This window comes from Rana temporaria, chromosome 3, assembly GCF_905171775.1.
Source record: "Rana temporaria chromosome 3, aRanTem1.1, whole genome shotgun sequence".
Classification (NCBI taxonomy): domain Eukaryota; kingdom Metazoa; phylum Chordata; class Amphibia; order Anura; family Ranidae; genus Rana; species Rana temporaria.
In genome coordinates, this window is record NC_053491.1 from 193,152,834 (window position 1) to 193,175,652 (window position 22,819).

The window sequence follows — 22,819 nt, forward strand, 5'->3', positions numbered from 1 at the left end:
CAGCAGCACTCTTCGCTATTCAGAGTTTCCTAGCGGAACGGTCCAACTGTTGCGTTTTATTACGTATGGACAATATTGCAGCGGTTCAATACATCAACCGCTTAGGAGGCACCAGATCCAAAATCCTGGCGGACATCGCTACAGAGATATGGCACTTCTGTCTGTCTCGAGACATCATCCTGATGGCGGAGTACATCCCGGGTACGTCCAACACTGTCGCAGACTGGAATTCCCGATACCTTATCGACTCCAGCGATTGGTGTTTGGACCGTCCAGTCTTCGCCCACTTGAATCGGCTTTGGGGCCCCCTGGACATAGACCTTTTCGCCTCCCGCCTCAATCACCAACTGCCCCGGTTTTTCAGCTGGAGACCGGACCCAGGGTCCGCGGCAGTGGACGCTTTCCGCCAATCTTGGACAAGGGGAACACACTACGCGTTTCCCCCATTCTCGATGATCCCCAGGGTTCTGTTGCAGATTGCGAACCAGAAGGCGACTGCGGTTCTGATCACGCCATGGTGGCCAACACAACCATGGTTTCCTCTCCTACTGGGATTGGTCATCGACTATCCCAGGCTTCTCCCCCAGTTCCCACACATCCTCTCCCACCCGACCAAGGGCATTCATCCCCTGGTGGAGGAGGGCACACTGACACTCCTAGCATGGTTGGTCTCGGGGTGCCAGACACTCACGACGGCCTTTCAAACTCGGCTAGAGATCTCCTCGCCGTGGCCTGGGCCCCCGGGACTCGGGCAGCATACCGATCAGCATGGAAACTTTGGGTACGTTGGTGTGACCAACGGCAGGCTGATCCCGTGCGTGCCCCTGTAACCGTCATAGCAAATTACCTGGCAGAGTCCTTCAACTCCGGCAGGTCATACAGCTCCATTAATATTTACAGGTCAGCCATTTCGGCCTACCATTACCCGGTGGATTCTTTGCCAATCGGCAAACACCCCATGATCTGCAGACTGCTACGAGGCATCAGGTTCAAACGACCCCCTCGGCCTAAATACCAATCCACTTGGGATGTCTCCAAGGTCCTTGACATGTTCTCAGGTTGGGAGGACAACGATTCACTGTCTCTCAAGTTACTGTCTTTTAAACTGACAGTGCTGTTATGCCTGATCTCCATCAAACGTGTCTCAGACGTTAGGGCCTTGGACATTTCCAGACGCCAATTTTCACCTCAAGGGGTGAAGTTCACGGTAGTCCGCAGAACCAAAACGGGCCTTCATTCGGTGTTCTACCCCTGTTTTCCTGCACACCCACGACTCTGCGTGGTTAGATGCCTACAGACTTACGAGGCAAACACGAAAGATCTACGACCCCCGGGGTCTTCTCAACTCCTAATATCTTACACGAGACCGCATAACCCGGTCACCCCGGCTACCTTGGCACGTTGGGTTAGATCTATCATGGCAATGGCGGGTATAAACGTTACCCTGTTTGGAGCACACTCATCCAGAGGTGCCATGGCCACCAAGGTGGTGGCGACCGGAGGTTCTCTTTCTGACCTATTACTGGCGGCTGACTGGTCTTCTGAGACCGTGTTCCGCCTGTTTTACTTCAGACCGGAGGAGCATGTTGCTATGTCTGTTTTATGATAATATGTTCTGAAATATCATATTTGTTATAATAATACTGTGAATACCACGTTAAGCTTTGAACTTGCATAAGATATGAGCCTCCTGTCTGATGTATAATTCGAGATTTTCCTAGCTTGTGACGGAAAATATTGATTATATGAAGACAGGAGGCGAGTATCTTCCCTCCCTGCCCAACCCTCTCATGGTCTTGGGTTTTCTGTTTCAGGTTATTGACGGCGTTCCTGTTTGGTACATGATTGCGACCTGTCGTTCGGGTGATGTTCCCCGGCTTCTGGATGTCCAGTGGATCAAGGTCGCTCAGTTGGTCCATCCTGTTGGGACCTGTTGATATTACCGCAGAAGTCTTCAATTAAGAAGTCATGGGCCGGCCGGCCGAAGAATTGACAGTTGAAGACACGGTTCACGTAAGGATCCTGATAAAGACACCTCAAGGTTCACACAAAGAAAGAGGAGGAATCAGGAGAGAGCAGCCCATTTATAGAGACTGGGATAGGAGTGGCTAAGGCGCAGGGGCTGCTGGGATATGTAGTTCTTACAGTTTTCTTTTTAAGACTTACGTTAAGATGTTTTTACATTTCTGCTGTGAGCATTAATAAAGAAGGATTAATGCATAAGATACTCGCCTCCTGTCTTCATATAATCAATATTTTCCGTCACAAGCTAGGAAAATCTCGAATTGTGTAGTTAAAGTGGCTGTAAACCTCTGAAATAAATTTTTTTACAGATGGGGTGTTGGGTTGACCACCATCAGGGGCTGCCCCAAAGCTGTTCTTTGTTTTTGCCTGGTGTCCTAGTCCTTAATGCGGTGCTAAAAAAATGTGGGGTGAGAACAACATTTATTTTTTACAAAGTGATCTTTACATCAGACTAAAGTAGCAAGTAAATGTATCGGTTTTTTTCTATCCCAAAGTAACTGAAGGAACACAACTGACATGAACCTGAAAGCACCATCTAAAAGTAAAATCTGACAATATCTATAATAAAAAATTACAATTTCCTGAGCGGGGAAAGACTTTAGCACTTATGGAATGATCCTTGGTATAAAACCCTGAAAGACCATGGAACCCTGGTGATCAGTTTCTATGGGTAGCCAGAAAACGGCAACCTATAACAATGTTTCACAACCTTTTTTTTAGTCAAGGCACCCTTTGAAATGAAGCATTCTAAAATGTAAAAACAAAACAAATAGTTTTCCATATCGCAGCAGTATTCACACACGTGGGCCACCCAACATTAGAGGTGATTTTTTCCTCCACCTCAAACTGGTACTGGGTAGTATTATAGAATTTCTTCCTCATTTTCTCTCCTGCTCTTCGCTTACGTGACCCCAGTGCTGAGGGACAAACAATTATACTATGCAGGCACCCGAAATCCTGATGACATCATCGATTGTTAGGATGCCAGTGGCTGGCCAGCATGGTCTCCAATGGTGAAATCATGCACAATGAAAACCTGTGGCTTTTTGTAACAAAATGGAAGGCTTGATCCTCTCACTGGCTTGGTGACAATTTTTGGGCAATTTGTGCAATTTTTAGGCATTTTGCCAAGGCACCCTGGTTGAAAAAGGCTGACCTATACTTCCAGATCTTTTTGTCCTGGCTCGAAATGGTAAAAGCAAATATTTCACATGGATATTGTAATAAACAAGCACAGAGAAAGTCGAATGATAAAGCATTACAAGTCTGAATAATGGCACATACAAGTTAACACGAACATTCTAACCTTAACATCTTCAATAAATGCAACAACAATTTTAAAAATATTAAATCTGTATATTGCTGGTGTGATTCATGGAATAAAAGCAGTTAAAAAGGCAATTTAATGGTGTCTTGTTACTATATAAACTTTTGGTAACTTTTTTGGCTTCTTGCTTTCTGGAAAGTCCCAAAACTTGCTCCTTTGCGCAGGCTTGAATCTTTCATGGCAGGCGCTATAGTGCATTAACGAAGAATGTCAGCGCAGTTCTTAGTAGAATTGTCAGCAAACATGCTTTCAGTATGCTGCTGCTATTGCTGTCTCCGTTAGGGCTGCAATTTGTTGGGAACAAAGATGGGCTGCCTATATTGACTTTGTACTGGAAGTCATAAACCATCGCTGAGAAACCTACAGTCTCTGGCACTGTTATGTTGGTTACTATTGTGTTTTTCTGCACTGAGACCTAAAACATGGGAACATTAAACATATGTTAATAAGATGATCCTTTTTAATTTTACTAGCCATATGTACAGAATTGGTATAATGCACAGAAGACAGTATACAGGCATACCCCACTTTTAAGTACACAATGGGACCAGAGCATGTTTGTAAAACGAAAATGTACTTAAAGTGAAACAATGCCTTTTTGCACTTATAGGGTGTAGTGGGGGGTTAGGGGGTGTAGTGGGGGTGTTAGGAGCTGTAGTTAAGGTCTCAGGGGCTGTAGTGGGGGTGTCAGGGGCACACTGGAACAGGGCAGGCTATGCTCTCTGAGCTTCAGCTCCTTCTACTGTGGCTGCAAAATGTCTGTACAGTGCTTGTAAGGCACTTTACATACACTCAGGGGTATGTCCTTACTCGCGAGTGTATGTAAAGTGAGTGTACTTAAAGCGGGGTATGCCTGTAGTTTGAAAAACAGACCAAGTACCAGAAGAAGCAAGATTTAGCATTAACAGAATAAAGCAGAAGTGGTAGACAAGTATAAGGCTAGCCTGTGTTTGTAGGAGGAGTCTGCCTCCTCCTCTGTCGGGGTCGGTGTTGTCGCCATTTCAGGTTTCCAACCCACCCGTTTCCCCCAGCTTTCATTCATACTTTACTCTTTGTACATTTTTCTTATTCTTACATTCAGGGTATGCCCTTTTTTCTGGCATACCGACCAGCTAGCCCAAGGCACACCTCAGGCCTTGGTTGTTGGGGTTATCACATTTCATACTCGAAGACGCTGACTACAAACTCTAGTTCTGTGATCCCTTTCACTGGAAATATTTTGTTTCATAATCATTTTTATTAAAGTGTTACTAAACCCACAATGGTGAAATTAGTCTGTATATGCAGTAAAGCATGCTTGTTACTGTGGCACTGTGGAACCTAAGGGGTTAATTCTCAGCATTGTATAAAAAGGCTGTTTGATCCTCCACTTCTTCCACAGTCCTCAATCTATCTGCTGATGGAACAAAGTCAGGGGCACTCTGCACATGCTCAGTTTGGTGTGTATTGCTAGAGTGATTTCTTTTGTTGGGAGGGTGTATGTAATCAGCACAGGGCCAATCGGCCCTGTCCAGAGGGTCAGGGGTCCTGCAGCCTCATAGGACAGTCAGAGAAGAATGAAAATGCCTCATATAAGCTCAAACCAGTGCTCGGCCAGACACTGATAGAAGTCACCAAACTGCTATATACTCTTGATGAGAAAAGGTATTTAGCAGTTTATATTTACATAAAATGTTCTGTGTACTGTGAGGGACCAGATGTAGTGAATGCAGGGTCCTGGGTTTAGTAACACTTTAAGCATTTTCAGGTGCAGTTTAGTATTAGCGTTACAGTTTCCAAAAGTATATGCAAAGCCGCACAGGGAAATTCACAGCTTGGGTATGACATGAATGTACATATTAAGCAATACACAAAGTGGTAAAACCATTGGGCAAGAAAGGAAAACGGGAGGTGGTTGGCATTGGTGTTCATGCCCGCTGTGCTTTCCCCAGTTGTGGAACACTTCAGGAGGGCGTCCATTTCTAGAGTATTGCTTGTGGCATATATTTGTTAGCCAGTTGGGCATCATTAGGGTGGAGGTCTTGGGTCTAAGAGGTCTTATTTATGGGCCGAAGGGAAAGGGGGAAATAAAAAAAATAAAAAAAAGGGAGGGGGAAAGAAAAGGACGGAAGGACAGGTAAAGGGATATGGGAGGCATGGGAATCCAGCAAGGGCCTCACAAAATTCCATCATGTGATATATTCGCCATGGGGCATGCAGTAGGGAACCCAATCCTCAGCACCTGGGGACAGTCACAATCCGTTTCCCGTATACGATATTTGATATTCAATGGAAAAATTGTAACTACTGATGGCTTTTCATAAGTTGGCCATCTACTGGTATACAATATATTAATCATTTACTAGCTTCTCTGGTCTGTAGTCTTGATACTTACATTAAATGTGTATGTTCCGGGAAGAAGTAAGAGATAATATTCCCCATACTTGTTAGTTTTATATGGACATATATGTTGCTTTCTCGTGACCTCCACAATAGCGTTTTGGACAGGTTTTCCATTTATGTCAAACACCTGTCCCTTTATTCCTGTGAAATCAATGGACATTATTATTGTACAGGACAATTGTGCTTTCCTTCAACTGAACATAGTTTATTCTTGTTTTTTTCATGGAAAACGACACTAATCAACTAAACATTTTTGGCTACATTCACATGGCAGTTTGCATGTGGGAAGGTGAGTAGATTCTTGTTAGCACTTTTAAACACTGCTTGTGCAGTGTGGATCTGGCAGCAGCTATCAGCGGCAACTGTCAGATTTGTACTCTGTACAGATCAATGGCTGGTGCTTCAGCTGTTCGTATACAGTGGATATAAAAAGTCTACACACCCCTGCTAAAATGTCAGGTTTCTGTGATGTAAAAAAATGAGACAAAGATAAATCATTTCAGAAATGTTTCCACCTTTAATGTGACCTATAAACTGAAATCTTTTAGGTGGAGGGACGTAAAAATTAAAAGTATGGTTGCATAAATGTGCACACCCTTACACTAATGCCGCATACACACCATCACTTTATGTGATGAAAAAAAACGACACTTTCTGTGAAGTAAAAAATGACGTTTTTGAAACTTCAATTTTCAAAGACGAAGTTGCCTACACACCATCGTTTTTCTCACAATGTTCTTGCAAAGTGAGGTTACGTTCCACCACGTTTTTCCATTGAAGCTTGCTTCATAAGTAGCTTCTGGGCATGCGTGGATGAAAAAACGTCTTAGAAAACGACGTTTTTTGCTACACACGGTCAATTTCTGTGAAGTAAAAAGTGCACTTTTGAAAAACGACACATACAATTGAAGCATGCTTCAATTTTTTTGGGTCGTTTTTTTACAAGACATAAAACAACGTTTTCCCCCACACACAGTCAATTAAAGTGACGTTTTTAAAAACTTCATTTTTTTCATCACATAAAGTGATGGTGTGTACGCGGCATAATACTTTACTTTGAAGCACCTTTTGATTTTATTACAGCACCCAGTCTTTTTTGGGTATGAGTCTATCAGCATGGTACATCTTGACTATTTGCCCACTCTTCTTTGCAAAAACACTCCAAATCTGTCAGATTGCGAGGGTATTTCATGTGCACAGTCCTCTTTAGATCACCACCACAGATTTTCAATGGGATTGAGGTCTGGGCTCTGTCTGAGCCATTTCAAAACTTTAATCTTCTTCTAGTGGAGCCATTCCTTTGTTGATTTGGATGTATGCTTTCGGTTGTTGTCATGCTGAAAGATGAAATTCCTCTTCATGGTCAGCTTTCTAGCAGAAGCCTGAAGGTTTTGTGCCAATATTGTTTGGTATTTGGAACTGTTCATAATTTCCTCTACCTAGACTAAGGCCACTGTTCCAGCTGAAGAAAAACAGCCCCAAAGCATGATGCTGCCATCGCCATGCTTCACTGTGGGTAAAGTGTTCTTTTGGTGATGTGCAGTGTTGTTTTTCCACCACAGATATATTTTGGAATTATGGCCAAAAAGTTAAACTTTAAGTTTCATCAGACCATAACACATTTTCCCCACACACTTTTGGGAGACTCCAGATGTGTTTTTGCAAATTTTTTCTTTGTAAGAAAATGCTTCCATCTTGCCACTCTTCCCCATAGCCCAGACATATGAAGAATATGGGAGATTTTTATCACATGTACCACACAGCCAGTACTTGCCAGATATTCCTGCAGCTCTTTTAATGTTGCTATAGGCCTATTGGCAGCCTCACTTACCAGTTTTCTTCTTATCTTTTTATCATTTGGAGGGACATCCAGTTCCTGGTAATATCACTGTTGTGCCCTATTTTCTCCACTTGATGATGACTGTCTTCATTGTGTTCCATGGAATATCTAATGCCTTGGAAATTCTTTAGATCCCTTCTCCCAACTGATACATTTTAACAATGAGATCCCTCTGATGCTTTGGAAGCTCTCTGCGGACCATGTCTTTTGCTGTATGATGCAAGAAAATGCCAGGAAAGACCTACTAGAACAGCTTAACTTTATTTTGGGTTCATCAGAGTGTGTACTGACTCCTATTTAACATGAGTTAGAAGGTGATTGCTTAAAATTCTAAACACAGCTTCATTTCTAGTTATAAGAGGGTGTGCATACTTATGCAACCACAAGGTTTCACAGTTTGTTTTTCAATTGTGCTGCACAGTTTATAGGTCACATTAAAGGTGGAAAAGGTTTTGTAATGATTCATCTTTGTCTCATTTTTTTATATCACAGAAACCTAACATTTTAACAGAGGTGTGTAGACTTTTTTTTATGTCCATTGTAGCTTCTCATGTGAGCGGTTACATACAAATACAAAGCCTGAATGCAGATAGTGGGCCGGATTCAGAAAGAAGATACGACGGCGTATCTCCTGTCCTGATACACCGTCGTATCTCTGAGTCGGGCCGTCGTATCTATGCGCCTGATTCATAGAATCAGGTTACGCATAGATATGCCTAAGATCTGACAGGTGTAAGTGACTTACACCGTCGGATCTTAGGCTGCAATTCCAGGCCGTCCGCTAGGTGGCGCTTCCGTATCTTTTACACGTCGAATATGCAAATGAGCATTTACGCAGATTCAGAAACGAACGACCGCCCGGCGCTTTTTTTTTTTACGTCGTTTGCGTTAGGCTTTTTCCGGCGGAAAGTTACCCCTGCTATAGGAGGGGTAAGTGCGGCGTATCCTATGTTAAGTATGGCCATCGTTCCCGCGCCGAGTTTTGAATTTTTTACGTCGTTTGCGTAAGTCGTTCACGAATACGGCCGGACGTAATTTACGTTAACGTGGAAACCAATGACGTCCTTGCGACGTCATTTGGAGCAATGCACGCTGATTTTGCCAGTAAAACACTCCTTATCGTGCAGTAATGCCGAACCTTAGCACCCCAGATGTTTTGGAACTACATTTCCCATGATGCTTAACTACACTGCAGAGTGCACGAGCATCATGGGAAATGAAGTTCCAAAAACACGGGGGTGCCAAGGTTCGCCATCACTGTCCTAGAGTGACAATGCTACCTCACTATATCTGTATCTAAAGAGGAGCAGTGCCTTTAAATTTATCGCCGTTATTAACTCTGGCAAAGCAACGTATGTTGGCCTGGTCCCACCTCTCTCTCTCTCTCCCTCCCCCTCTTAGGGAGGATCAATATCATTAAAATGAGATTGCTCCCCTCTATACTATACATTCTTCGTCATGCCCCAGTTTTGGATCCCTAGGAAATATTTTAGACAATTCGAATCTGCTCTGGCCTCTTTCCTCTGGGGTTTAAAACCTAGATTTAGATTGACAATACTACAGAGACCATGGAAGCAGATCGGACTAACATTTCCAGACTTATTTGCCTATTACAATGCTGCTTTTGATTACTCAGGCGCATAACTGGCTGGTGGCAGACAAGACCAAAGCAGCAATGGTACTGGAGGCAGCACATCTTGGCTCATAAGTATTTTTTAAATTACACATTCCCTGAGATCCATTATTAAAGTCTGGCAACTGCAACACCCAGTGTCCCCTCATCATTTATCGCCCAATCACACCACTGTGGTTCAAACCCTCTCTCAAACAATTGTTTCTGTTTTCAGACCCTAACGTATGGGCTTCTAAAATAATTTACATTTTCAGCCAAGTTTGTACAGGGGATGTCCTTCAAACTTTTGACTCACTTAAACTGATCTACTCCCTCCCTCCCTAACTCCAGTTGCGCCACACGTTTCAGTTGTAATTTCGCAATCCAGTACCCCTTACATTATCAGGGCTTGAGTCCCTATTGCGAGAGGAAACCCTAGATATAAACCCACTATACATGGAGATCTTGACAAGCTTTTGTCCTGTTGGCGCACAGAGGTTCCGGAGCTGGATTCAGAGGATATATGGGATCACCCTATGCGACACCTGGTCTCAGTCAGGGATAGATTGATACAATTTAAAATTTGTCATAGAGTCTACTTCACTTCCCAACAGTTACATACATTTTTTCCCCTACACCCATCTAAATGCTGGCGCTGTTTGGAAGGCCCTGCCACGTTTTTTACATGTGTTCTGGGACTGTCTCTGCGTTAATCTTTTTTGGACTAATATTTAAAAATGTGCATTTGTTCAGTTACTACCATTTCAGTAACCGTATACATAGTTGTTTGTATTTTGGGTCTATTTCATTTACTGGCCACCTCTAGGGCCATGAGAATTTTGATAGGGTTGTTATTTTATGCTCGCAAGTCTTTACTCCTTTAATGGAAATCTCTGCAGGCCTCTAATTTAGACTTCTAGAATACAGTTGCAAATAAAATGATGCCATTGTGTAAATATACATATGAATCTAGAGGATCCTCTAACAAATTCTCTAAGGTATGGGACATCTGGACGGAATCCAATGTATACGGTTGTCTCAACGCCAATGCCCCCATGATTAATGCTTTTCTGCTTCCCAGTACTTTACATAGGTTATTGCATTGTAAGGTGGGTATTTATTCTCCTGAATCCTACTTAGTGCCTACCAGCAGAACTGAGAGGGTTCCCTTTGACTTTGGTTTCCAACCTCTTATGTTTTGTGTGCTTTTATTTTTCTCTCTTTTCTGTGTTTTTAAGCCTGGGTATGCCCAATAGGCTTTGTTTTTTTATAACTTAACTTTTAAACAAAATAAAAAGCAGATGAATGTCAGGATCCACCTCCTCCAATGACAGAACTTTGTATTCTGGAAAGAATCCTTGTCCTGGGGTAAATTGTGCCTTATGTCAGCAATACAATGGACCTGCTGGTCATACAGTATATCTTTACAAAATTTGTATTTTCTACAGTTAATCAACTTTTGAAAACACTTATGTTACACTTTGGCCTCTTTGGACTCCCAAATTGGAGATCAAGATTCTGCTGGAGGAATTCAAGATTTTGCTTTGCAAGATTTAGAATGGTCCTCCATACGACCTCCTGCTGGTCTGTGGTACATTACAATTAGCTTGAAGTACAATTATCAATACATACGTACCCATGTGCACCTTCTTCATGTACTCGATCAACGATACTCTGTTATCATTCCAGTAATTCTCCAGTGTGGAAGCATTTGGATATTTACAGCATGAGACCTCAATTGTAATTTCAAAACATTGGCTATAGATGTAGTTATAATCTTGCATGCCACCTGTAGTTTTTAGGAATAAAAACGATAAATTCTGGAAGGACATTTTCTCAACTTTCTCATCCTAAACAAATAACATGTCTATTATTAACATTGTTGTCAGCAGGATTTAAAGATATAAGGTGATGTACGGTATATATAGGGGCCTACAGTCTAAATGTGACTGATTTCTTTGCCTCTGGACCAGAAATTTGACATTGGTGGTGATGCAGTTGAGTGAGTGCCAAAGACTTTACGCCCTAATGTTAAAGCGGAGTTCCACTTATTTCTCTCCTACCCCCCCTCCTGTCCCCACTTCCGGGAGTCTGGGCCGCGGCGCATTGGTTCCCTCTGTTGTGATCCCGAAAGAAAGCTCTATCTGTCTCAAAAAAATGATAACAATTTTGTTTGTGTACAGTGTTGCAGGACCGCGCAATTGTCATTCAAATTGTAAACAGCGCTGAAAGCTGAAAATTGGCCTGGGCAGGAAGGGGGTGAAAATGCCCTGTATTGAAGTGGTTAATGTTATTCTAACAAATTACACAAACTCTGTTTTTCCCCTAAGTGTGTCATTTTGCAGCAAAATAGGAATAAATCCTTCTTAAAGTAAAACACGTGTTCACTTTTGATACATTCTACACAAATCGCATTAATGTGACATCCACTTAATCAGCAGGCGTTGATTATATTTCGGGGTAAATAAATAGGGGTGGGTGGCACTGTCCTTAAACAATGAGTTGCGAAAAATTACTGAAATGTTGTTTTTTTCTGATTTATTCCCAATAAAAAGCTAAAAGAAGATAAAAATTATATACTGGTATATCTAAATTTATTAGCAAAAAAAACTATTTGTAATACTTTAGGTTGGATGTAAAAATCTAAAACACATTATATTCTGTATGGAACTGAGACATTGTAAAAATGGAATAAAACACTCTGGAACTCAAGGAGATTTAGGCCTCTTGCACACAATACTCCTGTTTAAGCATCTATTTTTTCAGCAGTTTTTTTTGTATGTATGTATGTATTTGCGCATATTTTCGCACACATACGTGCAAATGTATTCTCGTGTTCACAATATGTTAATGGTCATTTGCGCAAAAAATTACTGAACAAAAAATGCAGATTTTTCTATAATTTTTTTTACTGAAGAAAACATGGCGCTTGTTTACGCGCCTGTGTGCATAGGCACATTACAATTAATGGGCAAGAGGCCTTAAGAGGAAAAAGCCTCAGGGACTCAAGTGGTTAAAAAAAAATAAAGTGGCGAATGTAATGCTCAGAAAAAAAAAACAAAGAAAAAAACAAAGGCTTTTCAAGAACCTACCTCTCACAGGATACCATGCGTAGCCATTGGTGATGCCACCCTGAAATGCTGCTGAATCACACATATTGTTTGAGGACATTGTGGCGTGATTGTTGGCATATGTTTGAGCGAGATACTTCAAAAAATCATTATCCGGAGATGCTGTGAGATTAGAATATTGCAGTGAACAAATATTTAGCAATCAATAAAAAATGCATATCACAAAGCTTGTGTGGGTTTCCTATGGGAACACTGGTTTCCTCCCAAACTCCAGAGAAATGCTGGTAGGTTACCTGGCTCCTGTCTAATTAGTTGGTGCTATACAAGTACCAATAATAACTAAAAATATCACCCTGACCAGCTATACTAACTTTATTGTATTAAATAGAGAAATCTATAGACTAACCACTAGAGGGAGCTCTGTACTTCTCCTCTTCATAGGACCATGCAGATCCTGTGCTGCTAATCCAGACTCTGGCATAACCGTGACTGGATCAGAAGGGTTACCTGTCTGCCTGACACTGATGAGGGCAAGCAAGCAGCAGGAGAATATCATGAGAGGGTAGCCTGGAGAAAAGTATTTTTCAGACTGTAAGCCAGGAAGTGTGTGCTAGTGCTTGGATTAAATGCAGGGGTATCATAAGAAACAAGGGGTTAGACGCAGGGGTCTCAAACTGGCTGCCCTCCAGCTGTTGCGGAAATAGAAGTCCCATGGCGCATTGCAACGCTGACAGTTACAAGCATGACTCCCACAGGCAGAGGCATGATGGGACTTGTAGTTTCGCAGGATCCAAGACACTTGAGACTAAGATAGGTACAGTGGGTGGGATTGGGAATGGCCACAGATTCAGATAGTGGGCAGGATGGTGTTCCAGACCAGAACCACAAGATTACCAGCAAAAATTTTATTGCAAGGTGGCACTGTACATGTCAAGAACAGCACGATGAAAAGCAGAAGTACCAGGCATGGTAGACTGTGCATGTTCTTCAGCAGGCTATGCTAAAAAACACCATGGGCCAGATTCACAGCCAAGCGGCGCAGCGTAACGTAACCGATTTAGGTTACACTGCCGCAAATTTTCTGGCTAAGTGCCCGATCCACAAAGCACTTACCTGGAAATTTGTGGTGGTGTATCCTAAATCCGTCCGGCGCAAGGCGGGCCCAATCGAATGGGGCGAGTCCCATTTAAATTAGGCTCGCTCCCGCGCTGGACGTACTGCGCATGCTCCCGTCGCAAATATCCCGACGTGCTTTGCGCGAAGTTACGACGCGCCAACGTTTTGTGAATCGCGACGGGTAAAAAAGACTTGCGCCGAAAAAATAAAAAATAAAAATCGAAAGCGTCGCGGGAAAGACGGGTATACTTTTACATGATGTACTAGGTTTACACTTTGTAAAAGGTACACTATCTTTGCGACGGCAAACTAACACTTGCGGCGACGTAACGACGTGAAAACATTTTGTGGATCGCCGTAACTGCTAATTTGCATACCCGATGCTGGTTTACGACGCAAAATCACCCCAGCGGCGGCCGCGGTACTGCATCCTAAGATCCGACAGTGTAAAACTTTTACACCTGTTGGATCTTAGGGATATCTATGCGTAACTGATTCTATGAATCAGTCGCATAGATAGAAACAGGGATACGACGGCGTATCAGCAGATACGCCGTCGTATCCCTTTTGTGAATCTGGCCCCATATTTCTAGCAAGTTTCACAATAAATTGAAATAGTATTTTTAGTACTGTTTTTTTTTATTATAATTTATTTTATTTTATTTATTTTTATGCTTGAACTAGATGAACTAGATGGACTTTTTTCAACCTAACTATGTAGTGTGTAAGCTTCAGATTCTTTTTTTGAGAACACAAATCTCCACATACCTAGGACAGACCAAATTCTCACAGTATACTCAGGAACAGCCCACTGCATGTTGGTTTCATTGTAGTTGAGCTCAATATGTTCAACCAATGTGCCAGTGACATATGCAGATGGCTATCCCTGACGCTGGGAAATATAGTATATATATACTTGATTCTATATATATTAGGGCTGCAGAAATTAACGATTAATTCCTAATTCGTAAATGATCCGTGATCTGAACAGGTCACCATATGCGGATCGGCACACCACGTCATCTGCGGAGCTCCGCTGCTGGCCCGGCCATAGGAAAGGCTGCAGCTTCGGCCTAGCTCCTGAAGCGGCTGCCATCTTGGTCCACCCAGCGGCGGCCTAGGTGAGCTTAGAGCGGCGCACTGATGTCATCACCCGGCCTCAACTGCTCGTGTTTGGCCGGCTTCTCTAGTAAGACTAAGCAAGCACTAATCTTCCTATACAGTGAGGGAGATGTGGACCATATTACAGTGGGGAGATGTCTGTGGATATTACAGTGGGAAGATGTCTGTGGATATTACATTGGGGGAGATGTCTGTGGATATTACAGTGGGGGAGATGTCTGTGGATATTACAGTGGGGGTGATTGTGGATATTACAGTGGGGAGATGTCTGTGGATATTACAGTGGGGGAGATGTCTGTGGATATTACAGTGGGGGAGATGTCTGTGGATATTACAGTGGGGGAGATGTCTGTGGATATTACAGTGGGGGAGATGTCTGTGGATATTACAGTGGGGAGATGTCTGTGGATATTACAGTGGGAAGATGTCTGTGAATATTACAGTGGGGGAGATGTCTGTGGATATTACAGTGGGGAGATGTCTGTGGATATTACAGTGGGGAGATGTCTGTGGATATTACAGGGGGGGGGGAGATTGTGGATATTACAGTGGGGGAGATGTCTGTGGACATTACAGTGGGGGAGATGTCTGTGGATATTACAGTGGGGGAGATGTCTGTGGATATTACAGTGGGGGAGATGTCTGTGGATATTACAGGGGGGAGATGTCTGTGGATATTACAGGGGGGAGATGTCTGTGGATATTACAGTGGGGGAGATGTCTGTGGATATTACAGTGGGGGAGATGTCTGTGGATATTACAGTGGGCAGATGTCTGTGGATATTACAGTGGGGGAGATGTCTGTGGATATAACAGGGGGGGGGGTTGTGGATATTACAGTGGGGGAGATGTCTGTGGGTATTACAGGGGGGAGATGTCTGTGGATATTACAGTGGGGGAGATGTCTGTGGATATTACAGTGGGGGAGGTGTCTGTGGATATTACAGTGGGGGAGATGTCTGTGGATATTACAGTGGGGAGATGTCTGTGGATATTACAGTGGGGAGATGTCTGTGGATATTACAGTGGGGGAGATGTCTGTGGATATTACAGTGGGGGAGATGTCTGTGGATATTACAGTGGGCAGATGTCTGTGGATATTACAGTGGGGGAGATGTCTGTGGATATAACAGGGGGGGGGGGTTGTGGATATTACAGTGGGGAGATGTCTGTGGATATTACAGGGGGGGGGAGATTGTGGATATTACAGTGGGGGAGATGTCTGTGGACATTACAGTGGGGGAGATGTCTGTGGATATTACAGTGGGGGAGATGTCTGTGGATATTACAGTGGGGGAGATGTCTGTGGATATTACAGGGGGGAGATGTCTGTGGATATTACAGGGGGGAGATGTCTGTGGATATTACAGTGGGGGAGATGTCTGTGGATATTACAGTGGGGGAGATGTCTGTGGATATTACAGTGGGCAGATGTCTGTGGATATTACAGTGGGGGAGATGTCTGTGGATATTACAGGGGGGGGGGGGTTGTGGATATTACAGTGGGGGAGATGTCTGTGGGTATTACAGGGGGGAGATGTCTGTGGATATTACAGTGGGGGAGATGTCTGTGGATATTACAGTGGGGGAGATGTCTGTGGATATTACAGTGGGGGAGATGTCTGTGGATATTACAGTGGGGAGATGTCTGTGGATATTACAGTGGGGAGATGTCTGTGGATATTACAGTGGGGGAGATGTCTGTGGATATTACAGTGGGGGAGATGTCTGTGGATATTACAGTGGGCAGATGTCTGTGGATATTACAGTGGGGGAGATGTCTGTGGATATAACAGGGGGGGGGGGTGTGGATATTACAGTGGGGGAGATGTCTGTGGGTATTACAGGGGGGAGGGGTTGTGGATATTACAGTGGGGGAGATGTCTGTGGGTATTACAGGGGGGAGATGTCTGTGGATATTACAGTGGGGGAGATGTCTGTGGATATTACAGTGGGGGAGATGTCTGTGGATATTACAGTGGGGAGATGTCTGTGGATATTACAGTGGGGGAGATGTCTGTGGATATTACAGTGGGGGAGATGTCTGTGGATATTACAGTGGGGGAGATGTCTGTGGATATTACAGTGGGGGAGATGTCTGTGGATATTACAGTGGATATTACAGTGGGGGAGATGTCTGTGGATATTACAGTGGGGAGATGTCTGTGGATATTACATTGGGGGAGATGTCTGTGGATATTACAGTGGGCAGATGTCTGTGGATATTACAGTGGGGGAGATGTCTGTGGATATTACAGTGGGGGAGATGTCTGTGGATATTACAGGGGGGGGGGAGATTGTGGATATTACAGTGGGGGAGATGTCTGTGGATATTACAGTGGGGAGATGTCTGTGGATATTACAGTGGGGAGATGTCTGTGGATATTACAGTGGGGGAGATGTCTGTGGATATTACAGTGGGGGAGATGTCTGTGGATATTACAGTGGGGGAGATGTCTGTGGATATTACAGTGGGGAGATGACTGTGGATATTACAGTGGGGAGATGTCTGTGGATATTACAGTGGGGAGATGTCTGTGGATATTACAGGGGGGGGGGAGATTGTGGATATTACAGTGGGGGAGATGTCTGTGGACATTACAGTGGGGGAGATGTCTGTGGATATTACAGTCGGGTGATGTATGTGGATATTACAGTGGGGAGATGTCTGTGGATATTACAGTGGGGGAGATGTCTGTGGATATTACAGTGGGGGAGATGTCTGTGGATATTACAGTGGGGGAGATGTCTGTGGATATTACAGTGGATATTACAGTGGGGGAGATGTCTGTGGATATTACAGTGGATATTACAGTGGGGGAGATGTCTGTGGATATTACAGTGGGGAGATGTCTGTGGATATTACAGTGGGGGAGATGTCTGTGGATATTACAGTGGGGGAGATGTCTGTGGATATTACAGTGGGGGAGATGTCTGTGGATATTACAGTGGGGAGATGTCTGTGGATATTACAGTGGGAAGATGTCTGTGAATATTACAGTGGGGGAGATGTCTGTGAATATTACAGTGGGGGAGATGTCTGTGGATATTACAGTGGGGAGATGTCTGTGGATATTACAGTGGGGGAGATGTCTGTGGATATTACAGTGGGGGAGATGTCTGTGGATATTACAGTGGGGGAGATGTCTGTGGATATTTCAGCGGGGGTGATGTCTGTAGATATTACATTGGGGGAGATGTCTGTGGATATTACAGTGGGGGAGATGTCTGTGGATATTACAGGGGGGAGATGTCTGTGGATATTACAGTGGGGAGATGTCTGTGGATATTACAGTGGGGGAGATGTCTGTGGATATTACAGTGGGGGAGATGTCTGTGGATATTACAGGGGGGAGATGTCTGTGGATATTACAGTGGGGGAGATGTCTGTGGATATAACAGGGGGGGGGTGTGTGGATATTACAGTGGGGGAGATGTCTGTGGATATTACAGGGGGGAGATGTCTGTGGGTATTACAGGGGGGAGATGTCTGTGGATATTACAGTGGGGGAGATGTATGTGGATATTACAGTGGGGGAGATGTCTGTACATATTACAGTGGGGGAGATGTCTGTGGATATTACAGTGGGGAGATGTCTGTGGATATTACAGTGGGGGAGATGTCTGTGGATATTACAGTGGGGGAGATGTCTGTGGATATTACAGTGGGGGAGATGTCTGTGGATATTACAGTGGATATTACAGTGGGGGAGATGTATGTGGATATTACAGTGGATATTACAGTGGGGAGATGTCTGTGGATATTACAGTGGGGGAGATGTCTGTGGATATTACAGTGGGGGAGATGTCTGTGGATATTACAGTGGGGGAGATGTCTGTGGATATTACAGTGGGGGAGATGTCTGTGGATATTACAGTGGGGGAGATGTCTGTGGATATTACAGTGGGGAGATGTCTGTGGATATTACAGTGGGGAGATGTCTGTGGATATTACAGGGGGGGGAGATTGTGGATATTACAGTGGGGGAGATGTCTGTGGACATTACAGTGGGGGAGATGTCTGTGGATATTACAGTCGGGTGATGTATGTGGATATTACAGTGGGGAGATGTCTGTGGATATTACAGTGGGGGAGATGTCTGTGGATATTACAGTGGGGGAGATGTCTGTGGATATTACAGTGGGGGAGATGTCTGTGGATATTACAGTGGATATTACAGTGGGGGAGATGTCTGTGGATATTACAGTGGATATTACAGTGGGGAGATGTCTGTGGATATTACAGTGGGGGAGATGTCTGTGGATATTACAGTGGGGAGATGTCTGTGGATATTACAGTGGGGGAGATGTCTGTGGATATTACAGTGGGGGAGATGTCTGTGGATATTACAGTGGGGGAGATGTCTGTGGATATTACAGTGGGGGAGATGTCTGTGGATATTACAGTGGATATTACAGTGGGGGAGATGTCTGTGGATATTACAGTGGATATTACAGTGGGGGAGATGTCTGGATATTACAGTGGGCAGATGTATGTGGATATTACAGTGGGGGAGATGTATGTGGATATTACAGTGGGGGAGATGTATGTGGATATTACAGTGGGGGAGATGTCTGTGGATATTACAGTGGGGGAGATGTCTGTGGATATTACAGTGGGGAGATGTCTGTGGATATTACAGTGGGGGAGATGTCTGTGGATATTACAGTGGGGGAGATGTCTGTGGATATTACAGTGGGGGAGATGTCTGTGGATATTACAGTGGGGGAGATGTCTGTGGATATTACAGTGGATATTACAGTGGGGGAGATGTCTGTGGATATTACAGTGGGGAGATGTCTGTGGATATTACATTGGGGGAGATGTCTGTGGATATTACAGTGGGCAGATGTCTGTGGATATTACAGTGGGGGAGATGTCTGTGGATATTACAGTGGGGGAGATGTCTGTGGATATTACAGGGGGGGAGATTGTGGATATTACAGTGGGGGAGATGTCTGTGGATATTACAGGGGGGAGATGTCTGTGGATATTACAGGGGGGGATGTCTGTGGATATTACAGTGGGGGAGATGTCTGTGGATATTACAGTAGGGGAGATGTCTGTGGATATTACAGTAGGGGAGATGTCTGTGGATATTACAGTAGGGGAGATGTCTATGGATATTACAGTGGGGGAGGTATCTGTGGATATTACAGTGGGGAGATGTCTGTGGATATTACAGTGGGGGAGATGTCTGTGGATATTACAGTGGGGGAGATGTCTGTGGATATTACAGTGGGGGAGATGTCTGTGGATATTACAGTGGATATTACAGTGGGGGAGATGTCTGTGGATATTACAGTGGGGAGATGTCTGTGGATATTACAGTGGGGAGATGTCTGTGGATATTACAGTGGGGGAGATGTCTGTGGATATTACAGTGGGGGAGATGTCTGTGGGTATTACAGTGGGGAGATGTCTGTGGATATTACAGTGGGGAGATGACTGTGGATATTACAGTGGGGAGATGTCTGTGGATATTACAGTGGGGAGATGTCTGTGGATATTACAGGGGGGGGGAGATTGTGGATATTACAGTGGGGGAGATGTCTGTGGACATTACAGTGGGGGAGATGTCTGTGGATATTACAGTCGGGTGATGTATGTGGATATTACAGTGGGGAGATGTCTGTGGATATTACAGTGGGGGAGATGTCTGTGGATATTACAGTGGGGGAGATGTCTGTGGATATTACAGTGGGGGAGATGTCTGTGGATATTACAGTGGATATTACAGTGGGGGAGATGTCTGTGGATATTACAGTGGATATTACAGTGGGGGAGATGTCTGTGGATATTACAGTGGGGAGATGTCTGTGGATATTACAGTGGGGGAGATGTCTGTGGATATTACAGTGGGGGAGATGTCTGTGGATATTACAGTGGGGGAGATGTCTGTGGATATTACAGTGGGGGAGATGTCTGTGGATATTACAGTGGGGAGATGTCTGTGGATATTACAGTGGGAATATGTCTGTGAATATTACAGTGGGGGAGATGTCTGTGAATATTACAGTGGGGGAGATGTCTGTGGATATTACAGTGGGGAGATGTCTGTGGATATTACAGTGGGGGAGATGTCTGTGGATATTACAGTGGGGGAGATGTCTGTGGATATTACAGTGGGGGAGATGTCTGTGGATATTACAGCGGGGGTGATGTCTGTAGATATTACATTGGGGGAGATGTCTGTGGATATTACAGTGGGGGAGATGTCTGTGGATATTACAGGGGGGAGATGTCTGTGGATATTACAGTGGGGAGATGTCTGTGGATATTACAGTGGGGGAGATGTCTGTGGATATTACAGTGGGGGAGATGTCTGTGGATATTACAGTGGGCAGATGTCTGTGGATATTACAGTGGGGGAGATGTCTGTGGATATAACAGGGGGGGGGTGTGGATATTACAGTGGGGGAGATGTCTGTGGATATTACAGGGGGGAGATGTATGTGGATATTACAGTGGGGGAGATGTATGTGGATATTACAGTGGGGGAGATGTCTGTGGATATTACAGTGGGGAGATGTCTGTGGATATTACAGTGGGGGAGATGTCTGTGGATATTACAGTGGGGGAGATGTCTGTGGATATTACAGTGGGGGAGATGTCTGTGGATATTACAGTGGGGGAGATGTCTGTGGATATTACAGTGGGGGAGATGTCTGTGGATATTACAGTGGGGAGATGTCTGTGGATATTACAGTGGGGAGATGTCTGTGGATATTACAGGGGGGGGGAGATTGTGGATATTACAGTGGGGGAGATGTCTGTGGACATTACAGTGGGGGAGATGTCTGTGGATATTACAGTCGGGTGATGTATGTGGATATTACAGTGGGGAGATGTCTGTGGATATTACAGTGGGGGAGATGTCTGTGGATATTACAGTGGGGGAGATGTCTGTGGCTATTACAGTGGGGGAGATGTCTGTGGATATTACAGTGGATATTACAGTGGGGGAGATGTCTGTGGATATTACAGTGGATATTACAGTGGGGAGATGTCTGTGGATATTACAGTGGGGGAGATGTCTGTGGATATTACAGTGGGGAGATGTCTGTGGATATTACAGTGGGGGAGATGTCTGTGGATATTACAGTGGGGGAGATGTCTGTGGATATTACAGTGGGGGAGATGTCTGTGGATATTACAGTGGGGGAGATGTCTGTGGATATTACAGTGGATATTACAGTGGGGGAGATGTCTGTGGATATTACAGTGGATATTACAGTGGGGGAGATGTCTGGATATTACAGTGGGCAGATGTATGTGGATATTACAGTGGGGGAGATGTATGTGGATATTACAGTGGGGGAGATGTATGTGGATATTACAGTGGGGGAGATGTATGTGGATATTACAGTGGGGGAGATGTCTGTGGATATTACAGTGGGGAGATTGTGGACATTACAGTGGGGGAGATTGTGGACATTACAGTGGGGGAGATTGTGGACATTACAGTGGGGGAGATGTCTGTGGATATTACAGGGGGGAGATGTCTGTGGATATTAGAGTGGGGAGATGTCTGTGGATATTACAGGGGGGAGAGATTGTGGATATTACAATGGGGGAGATTGTGGATATTACAGTGGGGGAGATGTCTGTGGATATTACAGGGGGGAAGATGTCTGTGGATTTTACAGGGAGGAGATGTCTGTAGATATTACATTGGGGGAGATGTCTGTGGATATTCCAGTGGGGGAGATGTCTGTGGATATTACAGTGGGGAGATTATGGATATTACAGTGGGGGAGATGTCTGTGGATATTACAGGGGGAGAGATTGTGGATATTACAATGGGGGAGATGTCTGTGGATATTACAGTGGGGGGAGATGTCTGTGGATATTACAGGGGGGGGGATGTCTGTGGATATTACAGGGGGGGATGTCTGTGGGTATTACAGGGGGGAGATGTCTGTGGGTATTACAGTGGGGGAGATGTCTGTGGATATTACATTGGGGGAGATGTCTGTGGATATTACATTGGGGGAGATGTCTGTGGATATTACAGTGGGCAGATGTCTGTGGATATTACAGGGGGGGGAGATTGTGGATATTACAGTGGGGGAGATGTCTGTGGATATTACAGGGGGGATGTCTGTGGATATTACAGTAGGGGAGATGTCTGTGGATATTACAGTAGGGGAGATGTCTGTGGATATTACAGTGGGGAGATGTCTGTGGATATTACAGTGGGGGAGATGTCTGTGGATATTACAGTGGGGAGATGTCTGTGGATATTACAGTGGGGGAGATGTCTGTGGATATTACAGTGGGGGAGATGTCTGTGGATATTACAGTGGGGGAGATGTCTGTG

The 22,819-nt window shown here is 44.4% G+C and overlaps 1 protein-coding gene across 3 annotated transcripts in view; it reads right to left on the reverse strand.

The window, feature by feature from the left end:
• Positions 1 to 2,443: 2,443 nt before the first annotated feature.
• The window catches only part of CPM (carboxypeptidase M), a 110,762-nt gene continuing 90,386 nt past the window's right edge, over positions 2,444 to 22,819 (reverse strand). For all 3 annotated transcript variants that reach the window (XM_040344027.1, XM_040344025.1, XM_040344028.1), the window contains 4 exons: positions 12,279 to 12,419; positions 10,823 to 10,975; positions 5,727 to 5,875; positions 2,444 to 3,767 (listed from right to left, as the gene is read on the reverse strand). In XM_040344027.1, coding sequence (XP_040199961.1) covers positions 3,540 to 3,767; positions 5,727 to 5,875; positions 10,823 to 10,975; positions 12,279 to 12,419 — 671 coding nt within the window. In that variant the 3' untranslated portion in view covers positions 2,444 to 3,539. The remainder of the gene's footprint in view (positions 3,768 to 5,726; positions 5,876 to 10,822; positions 10,976 to 12,278; positions 12,420 to 22,819) is intronic.